Genomic DNA, 9,141 nt, shown 5'->3' with positions numbered 1-9,141 from the left:
ACTTGTTATAAGGAATGAAAATTAAGACTTCAGGGAGATCTATTTCATGCCCACTAAAATGGCTACAACCAGAAAGACAAGCAGGAATTAGGATGTGGAGAGACTAGAACTCACATCATTGCTGCTGAGAATGTAAGCAGGGGCAGCCATTTTGGAAAATAGTTTGGCCATTTCTTGAAAAGTTAACTATAGATGTACCATTTACCTCAGCAATTCCTCTGTTATGTATCTACCCAGAAGAAATGAAAACATATGGCTACACAAAGACTTGTGTGTTAAGTGTTCACAGAATTATCTCTAACAACATAAACTTGGAAACAACACAAATACCAACTGCTGAATGTAATAAACAAAATACAGTCTATTATGCATGTACTAAGATGTGCATATTTCTATGCATACACATTTAACAGCTCTTTATCTATCTGCATGCTAAAATGACCTGTAAACTATGTATATATATTTTCTACACTCCTAAGAATGTGGACATATATAAATAATTTCATGTTATCATCTCTTCAGTTTTCAGGCCAGACACAAATCTGGTTCAAATTCTAGTTCCACCACTTTCTAGCTCTGTGGCCATGGGCTAATTGCTTAACCTCTCTGGCTGTTGTAGTAAAATATGGATGAAAACGTACACCTGACAGGACTGTGGGATTCAAGGAGATAAAATATATAAACTGCTTAGCACTAATAAGCCATAACCCATATTAGTATTTGTCTTTTTGGAGTTTTATTTCCAAGTGGTTGTTTACTAATACTCTTGGTTGCAGAGAAGGGAGCCATGTTGTGCAGTGGAGAAAGGCTTCTGGCTGTCTGACTTCAAAGTTTTCATGTAAACTCTCAGAGCCTCCACTGACAAAATCCATAAAGGAGGATACTCATCTCACAGGACTTGTTACAACTAGTGCCTTATCCCCACAAAATACAATAAAAGTTTGAGGTGCTGTATTAGGATAGCCTTCGGTTACCATCAATGCCACCCACAGAATGTTTTTAGAGGAACCTGAATATTGACTCATAGAGGAGAGATGTGTAGTCATTTCTCAACCTCTGAGATTATAATCAAAGAATCTTTTCATGGCCATGGTGGTGGTAGCGAGTCATTTTCAAAATAAATTGTATTCTCCTGTTGCTTGAATACAACGTGAGAACTGTGTTACTCCCTATCTGAAGTACTCTCTGCCTGTCCTCATGAGCTATCAGGCTAAGCTAAATATGTCCCTGGCCAGTATGTTAATAATCCCCACTGGTTCTGAGACCTCCATCCACCACCGATGTGACATTCTTTGTGTTCAAATGTCTAGCTGACGTCTGCTGCTTAAAACAGCCCATGCTTTCACCCCCTCTCTGCATTGTCACGGCCCTGTATCACCGCTCTTAAAAGGCCACTCCTAGCTCTGGTTGCTGACCAGCCTGCCCACTTGCCTCCCTGCCTGCTTCTGGCCGCCGTGAATGCCTGGTTCTTCAAGCTCCTTGTGGGTCTGACAAAGCAGGGACCATGTCTACCTTTGGCTACAGGAGAGGACTTAGCAAATATGAATCCATCGATGAGGATGAACTTCTTGCTTCCCTGTCAGCTGAGGAGCTGAAGGAGCTAGAGAGGGAGTTGGAAGACATTGAACCTGATCACAGCCTTCCTGTGGGGCTAAGGCAAAAGAGTCTGACCGAGAAAACTCCCACGGGGACATTCAGCAGAGAGGCACTGATGGCCTATTGGGAAAAGGAGTCCCAAAAACTCTTGGAGAAGGAGAGGCTGGGGGAGTGTGGAAAGGTAGGCTCTCGGGTTTTTCCTTAGCTACTCCCACCCTCGGCTCCCTACCCCTGACCTGGGAAACCTGTTTTCCCTAACTTCTCAGTCTGCTTCACTTGTCTTTTCTTATAACCCATTTGCTCCTGCTATTGAACAATTCCTCAGGCCACCCCGCAGATCATCATATGTAAAATTCTTAGCTGGGATCCTTTGATTGACTTTTGCCGATTAAGACAGGATTCTTCTGGAGGAAAATGATCCACAAGCAAGGCATGGGTTTAGATACATTGCCAAACCTAAGTCTAATTTGAGCTGCGAGTTGCTAATGTGGCATAGTATCTGTGACTTATATATATATATAAGCAGTTAAGTAAATTTATTTCCTTCTATAAAGACAGAAGTGGGTACTCTGTTTGCTTTGACTGTGATGGATGGCTACAGTAAAAATAATTATTTTTTTTCCAACACCAAGAAGTGAGCAGAGGTGGAAAGTCCATGGGACTAAGAGCCCAGGGACCTTATTTTGAGTCCCCCTGCCATTCCTAAGTTGTGAGACCTTGAATAGGTAGTCATCTCTGTGGGGTCCCTCGAGGGAGTTGAATCCAGAGTTGGTTTTTTTTTTTGTTTTTTTTTTTTTGGTAAATCAAGAACCCTTTTGAGATTTTGATAAATTACAGACCTTCTCCTTAAGATAATGTGCGTGGGTTTGTACATACGTACACAAACTTTCACACTGAATTTCAAAATGATAACACACACATCCTGAAACCCACCTAAGGACCCACTTATGCCTGTGTAGATGGCCCGTAAGATTCCTTCCTACTTTATAATGGCGATCTGGAGATCTGGAAATGTTCTTTTATTAGAGCTCATGTCTGTTAAGCTTTTGTTTTCTGCCGGCCCTGGGAAAAATAGTAATGGCAATAACAATGTTAATGCCATATAATAAAGTCCTGAATTTATTGGAGAACACAGGTTAGGAGCCACAGTTTCAAACCTCTGGGCTCCACCAGAATCATCTCAAATCAAAATGGCCTGAAGCCAATGGCAGGACCTCCACAGGACTAATCTAGGCACTGTTAGATGATCTTGATGATAGGGTGTGTGGGCCACATTTGTAGCAAGATATGTGTGAGCCTTGTTCATGTCAATCATCACGGGAAGGGCCATTGGGATCAGGCCAGGGTCTGCCAAGGCCATGGTGGCTGCCTGCACAGAGGAGCAGAAGGGGGAGGTGAGGCCAGAGCTGGGTTGGTCAGTGCTTCCACAACCACGAAACCACGATTTTTAGAGGTCTTGTTTTTTTTCCCCCTGATGTGGGAATGTGTGTCAAAAATCTGAGAAGATATATAAAATATACTATTTTTATTACAGTCCTTGAAGAATTTCCTTGATAAAAAGATGAAAATTGCCAACGAATAGCCAGGACAGCCAGCCATCGTAGCAGTAACCTAGCAAAGGCATTTTCATGTCACAGTGCCTGGAGATCAGTGGGAAACCAAGGGCAAAGCCTGCTGTCAGCTATGATGGAACCATCCCGATCCTGCCAAAGGTTTTGCTGATGCCTGCCAATGGCTTATCAGCTCAATTAGAGAGGCCATGTGTTGATGAACTTGGATTCCTTTCTCAGTAGTTAACTTTTCTCCCACTATACTTCCCCAGCTAGCCAGCTGCCTCTGTAGGCACAAGGGTGCTGAGCAGAGGCCTGTGGGTGGAGGGTGTAAACCCATTCCCACCACAGGACAGAGCTCCAGGCAGCCGGCAGGTGCGTGGGGGTGGGAGGGGCCATGTAACCGAGGAGTAGTGCAGAACAGACCAGAAGGAAATGGGGGTCTTGGTTATCAGGCTATTGGCTCTGTAAAGGCTTATGAAATTCATGTTCGGTGCTTGTTGAATGACAGCCTCTTCCCACTTGAGTCCACACAAATTATGCTGCCTTAAGCTCCAAGGGGCCTTGGAGACCAGAGGGTCTATAGCTTTCCTGACTTGAGTATCTGCTGGGTGTCAAGCATAGGGGCTAATAAGCTCACTCACATTATTTCATTGAATCCTCACCTTCTGCACATGAGAACTGAGACCAGGAGAGGTTAAGAAATACAGCTGAAGTGAACAGCTTATAAGGAGAGCAGACATTCAAACCAAGGTCTGCTGGAGCCAAGACTACCATTCTCAAAATGTGGGTGCCCAACCCCTCAGCTTACCTGGGAATTTCTCAGAAGTGCTCATTCTAGGGCTTCCCCAGACTTCCTGGGAGTGGGGCCCAGCATTCTGTGGTCTCACAAGCCCCCCAGGTGATGATGACACACACTACAGTTGAGGACCACTCAACTAACACCGTAGTTTCTCTGAGACCTCTCAGAGCTTTACTGACTTGACTAAAGTCAACCAGCTCTTCAGGGGTAGATCCAGAACCAACCAAAAACCACGCCTCTTGCCTCCTTGCTTGTGTAATGATGCCAGGGAGGTGATCAGGAGACATGGTTGGCGCCTTCTTGTTGCCTTATTTATTCCCGAAGAGTGCCAACATTTGCCTTCTCTAGACCCACCCCTCAGGCCTCACCCAACCCTTATCTTCCCACCCCCATTCTCACAAGGATCAAGGTGAACTCCAGAGCAGTGGCACATAGCAGGCCTTTTACCTCCCTCTCCAGACTCTTTGCTCCCTTCTATTGTCCTTCTCCTAGATGTCCCCCACCTAGGGCAACTAACCATCTCAGATTGTCTGGGACTATCTAAGCTTAAGTACTAAAAATCCTGCATCCTGGGAAAGCCCCAAGCGAGCCAGGACAGTCACCCGCCCAACCCAGGCCTCTTCCGATCTTCAGTAGCTGGTGGTCAGTGTCAGTTTAGATCCATTCAGTCCACAAGTCTTTGCTGAGCCCCTGCTATGTGCTAAGCACTGTGCTAGGTGAACAAACCAGATATGATCCCTGTCCTCACCCACCTAACAGTCTTTTAGGAAAAATGACAAACAAGTAATTAAAATAGGTACTTTACTGGGGGTGCTACAATGCCATATATGGCAAGAATAATATAAGGGGATAATATGGGGGTGGTGTCAAAGAAGGCTTCCTGGAAGAAGTGTCATGTCGATGTTACATGATGGATAACAGTTTCAGATTTTGTCCCTCAGACACATTTTGAGGGGAAAACATCTCTTGAAGATAGAGCCTAAAGGTCTTTTAAAAACCAAAGGGGATACAGTTTAATGGTGGCACGAAAAGCAGTATACCTTAGTCTTTGAGACAGATCCTTTTCCTCCAAATACTGAAACAGCTAAAACTTCACACAAACACACATGCACGCACGTGCACACAGCATCCCCCTTCCTCTTGCTCCTAAAGAAGGGAGTAAATAAAGACCAGACAACCATCCTGGGAGTGGCTGACCCCTTCCCCAGGCCATCACTTGGTGCCTGCCACTCCAAACAAGTGGATAATTGGAGGCTATCTTGTGGTAGCAACTGGGCAAACAAACTGGGAGACAGGCAGTGTTTTCCAAAGCTCATTCCACATGCCTCAGGCAGCAGGAGCCCTAGGGGTAAAAGAAAAAAAAAAGTTGCCAATGTGGAGGGAATAACTAAGGCTTTGGGGACAAGGGAGGGATTGGGGCTTTAGAGGAGACAAAAGAAAGGACTAAAAAGATTGATTTAGGGGAAATTGGACTCTGTCAGCAATTTCCAGAATTTTTTTATTTTAATCAGAAAAGATAGAAAAAAGAAAGAAGGGGTCACTCAGCTTCTTAGTATAAAGTCTCATAAACTGGAAAGACAAAGATAGAATTGAGATTGTGTTTGTCTGAAAGTCTTTCATAATTGATACATGGTAAATAATTTAAGACCATCAGGCAAGGGCAATGGCTTGCTTTAAGATTTTCTAGTGTTCTCTGCTGCTTCGCATTATGGTTAGAATCTAGTTAGTGCCGGGGGCGGTTATCTCTCCCACCCCGTTTCTTCTGCAGGCCGTCTCATTTAACCCTGCCCTAGCATGAGATTTCAAGCTGATTTGCAGCAAAGGGTGACCGGAATGTTTTTCTGTGGAGCTAGGTTTTGGCCTGTTGCTGCCATGAACAGTCGGCTTCCCTTCCCCACGGCAAACAGGGACAGCTGCTGGTGTCAGATGGTGTGGGGTCTCTAAGACCCTGTGCTGGGCTCTACCTTAGAGGTAGTTTAATGTTGGAAAAACGAAAGACCCCCAGCCTTTGCCTACAGGTACACAAGCCGGGGCATAGAGCACCTGGTGGCTGTTGCAGCTGCTACTGGAGGCAAATTTGAGGAAAAGTTTTTGAACGTTAAAAAAGGGAATCCATTAACATGTTGTATATTTTTGTTGTTGTTTCTTTATTTGAGATGGCGAAATAAGGAGGGATAGAGGAATGAGTCCAGGAGGGAGGGTTGAATTTGTTCAATTCTAAGTAGACAGGGAGTCAAATAGTTCAGAATAAGTAGTTAAGAGAATGAAAAATACAGCAAGGGTTTCCAAAGCTGAAGTTACAACTCATTTGTTCAAACTGGCAAAATGACAGTAAATTTTAATATAATAAATAGAATTCTGGATACCTATTCTGCAGAAAACGAAAGAAATGTTTGTTTTAAAAAAAAACTGTTGAAAGTTATGCAATGAAATGTTAACCCTGGTTAGACCAACTAGAAAGGTCAGAAGCAGGAGATGAACTTTTCTCTTTCGTATTATTTGCCATGTGTTATTTCCCTTTTTTACTTACCAAGATATAAGTGACATATAACCTTATTTTGGTTTTAGATATACAACGTAATGATTTCATATATTACAAAACCATGCATTACTTTTGTAAATTTAACAAAAATATGCTTAAACATGACCAACTTCATGATGATACTGTGCTCTTCAGGTTGCTGAAGAAGATAAAGAGGAGAGTGAGGAAGAGCTCATCTTCACTGAAACTAACAGTGAGGTTTCTGAGGAGGTTTATACAGAAGAGGAGGAGGAAGAGGAGGAGGAAGAGGAGGAGGAAGAGGAGGAGGAGGAAGGAACAACTGAAAATGAAAAAGGCATTAATGGAACTGTAAATTATGATAGCATCGATTCTGATAACTCTAAGCCAAAGACATTTAAAAGTCAAATAGAAAACATAACTTTGACCAATGGCCACAGTGGAAGGAACACTGAGTCACCCACTGCCATTCACCCTTGTGGAAACCCTACGGTGATCGAGGATGCCTTGGAAAAGATTAGGAACAATGACCCCTACACCACAGAGGTCAACTTGAACAACATCGAGAATATCACCTCACAGACCCTTGCCCGCTTCGCTGAGGCCCTCAAGGGCAACACGGTGGTGAAGACTTTCAGTCTTGCCAACACGCACGCAGATGACAGTGTGGCCATGGCCATTGCGGAAATGCTCAAAGTCAACCAGCACATCACCAACATCAACGTGGAGTCCAACTTTATCACGGGCAAGGGGATCCTGGCCATCATGAGAGCTCTGCAGCAGAACACGGTGCTCACAGAGCTGCGCTTCCACAACCAGAGGCACATCATGGGCAGCCAGGTGGAGATGGAGATCGTCAAGCTGCTCAGGGAGAACACCACGCTGCTGAGGCTGGGCTACCATTTTGAGCTCCCAGGACCAAGAATGAGCATGACGAGCCTCCTGACGAGAAATATGGATAAACAGAGGCAGAAGCGGATGCAGGAGCAAAAACAGCAAGAGGGCTATGATGGAGGAGCCAATCTTAGGACCAAAGTGTGGCAAAGAGGAACACCTGGCTCTTCACCTTATGCATCTCCCAGGCACTCTCCCTGGTCATCCCCCAAACTGCCCAAAAAAGTCCAAACTGTGAGGAGCCGTCCTCCATCTCCTGTGGCTCCACCCCCTCCTCCTCCCCCACCACCCCCTCCGCTGCCCCCGCAGAGGCTGCCAGCTCCTCCTCCACCACCACCTCCTCCACTCCCAGAGAAAAAACTAATCACCCGAAACATTGCAGAAGTCATCAAACAACAGGAGAGTGCCCAGCGGGCATTACAAAATGGACAGAAAAAGAAAAAAGGGAAAAAGGTTAAAAAACAACCAAACAACATCCTAAAGGAAATTAAAAATTCCCTGAGGTCAGTGCAAGAAAAGAAAATGGAAGAGGGTTCCCGACCTTCTACCCCACTCAGATCAGCTCATGACAATCTCATGGAAGCTATTCGGGGAAGCAGTATCAAACAGCTACGGCGGGTAAGTAACCCAAGAGCAGATTTGGGGGCACAGATGTGGTACGTGAGTGAGCCTTCATTACACAATGGCACTGAAGTCACCTCTGAAAGCGTTTACTCACATTTAAATATTTTAGTATGCAAGAGCAAGCCTCCAGATTTGGAACACCAGGAGCAGGTCACCAGTGAGCACATTTCCATTTAAGAAGTGTGCCTGGATCACCTTCTTAGCATCCCAGTTCTGGAAGGACCAGGACTATTTTAAGACGCTCCGACATTTAAAAATCCTGATTTGCTTAATATGAAAATCGGGAATACAATTTACACTCCAAAAAAGATTCGTCACTTGTCAAAATATTTACCCCAGAGTTGCAAGTGATTTACAACCTCATTTATAATATAAAATTTGAATATTGACTAGCACACAGCAATAATCTATACCTGAGTTTGATTCGGAGAATACTGCTAGCGACATACATACTCTACAGATATTTTCCCCTGTATCATTTATGTTCTTTTATTGAAAGAAAATCCCCTCTTTTTATAGGTGGAAGTTCCAGAAGCTCTGCGATAAACACATCATCTTAAGAAGAGGATGCAGAATCACTCAGTGGTATTAAATAAGATGCATTGTGAGATGTTTCTAAAATGCCTTCTTCAGTTTGAAATGTTTCCTGACTTTAGAAATAACCTCACCCATTAATTCCAAAAAGAATTTTAAGAAACAATCGGCATGTTTCTTCTGTAAATATGAAAATAAACTACTTTTTTTATGTTATGAGATTTGTACTGGCAAGAAGCAGGTTATTTAAAGATGCTCTTATATCTCTGGAAGTATTGCTAACTCTGAGCTGTAATGAGTTAGTGAAATGTGCTGTTATTTTTGTAATCCCAATAAATTTGGATTGAAGTTTTTTGGTTTTTTTTTTAAACAAACCAATTTTTGTGTATGTGAGTTGATACATCTGTCAGGTATGTATGTAACATTGCCAATATTAAAAATATGACATTCTAACCCAAAAAGGGCTTGAGTCCTTAGCATTTTCCTTTCTTTGTTTTTTCATGTCCAAGAAAATTCAGAGCTCTAAAAATTCTGAAATAAAAAATTTTCTTTTTTTTTTCTAATTTTTTTAAAGATTTTATTTACTTGAGAGAGAGAGAGAGAGAAAGAGAGAACAAGTAGAACAGTGGGGAGGGGCAGGG

General features: G+C 43.4%; 1 protein-coding gene across 1 annotated transcript; it reads left to right on the top strand.

The window, feature by feature from the left end:
- Positions 1 to 1,379: 1,379 nt before the first annotated feature.
- Positions 1,380 to 8,864, top strand: LMOD2 (leiomodin 2). Its single transcript, XM_032870175.1, has 3 exons — positions 1,380 to 1,777; positions 6,626 to 7,960; positions 8,486 to 8,864. The coding sequence occupies exons 1-3, from the start codon at positions 1,505 to 1,507 to the stop codon at positions 8,510 to 8,512; spliced, it is 1,635 nt and encodes a 544-aa protein (XP_032726066.1). The 5' UTR covers positions 1,380 to 1,504; the 3' UTR covers positions 8,513 to 8,864.
- Positions 8,865 to 9,141: the final 277 nt, after the last annotated feature.

This window comes from Lontra canadensis, unplaced genomic scaffold (assembly GCF_010015895.1).
Source record: "Lontra canadensis isolate GAN:19392208 unplaced genomic scaffold, GSC_riverotter_1.0 scaffold2, whole genome shotgun sequence".
In the NCBI taxonomy this organism is placed as follows: Eukaryota; Metazoa; Chordata; class Mammalia; order Carnivora; family Mustelidae; genus Lontra; species Lontra canadensis.
This window is presented reverse-complemented; position numbering and strand designations above follow the sequence as displayed.

Excerpts from the sequence above, each read along its gene's own strand:
- LMOD2 (XM_032870175.1), top strand. The coding sequence starts at position 1,505 with ATGTCTACCTTTGGCTACAGGAGAGGACTTAGCAAATATGAATCCATC. Across the intron at positions 1,778-6,625 it reads GGCTGGGGGAGTGTGGAAAG|GTTGCTGAAGAAGATAAAGA; the intron begins GTAGGCTCTCGG and ends TGTGCTCTTCAG. Across the intron at positions 7,961-8,485 it reads GTATCAAACAGCTACGGCGG|GTGGAAGTTCCAGAAGCTCT; the intron begins GTAAGTAACCCA and ends CTCTTTTTATAG.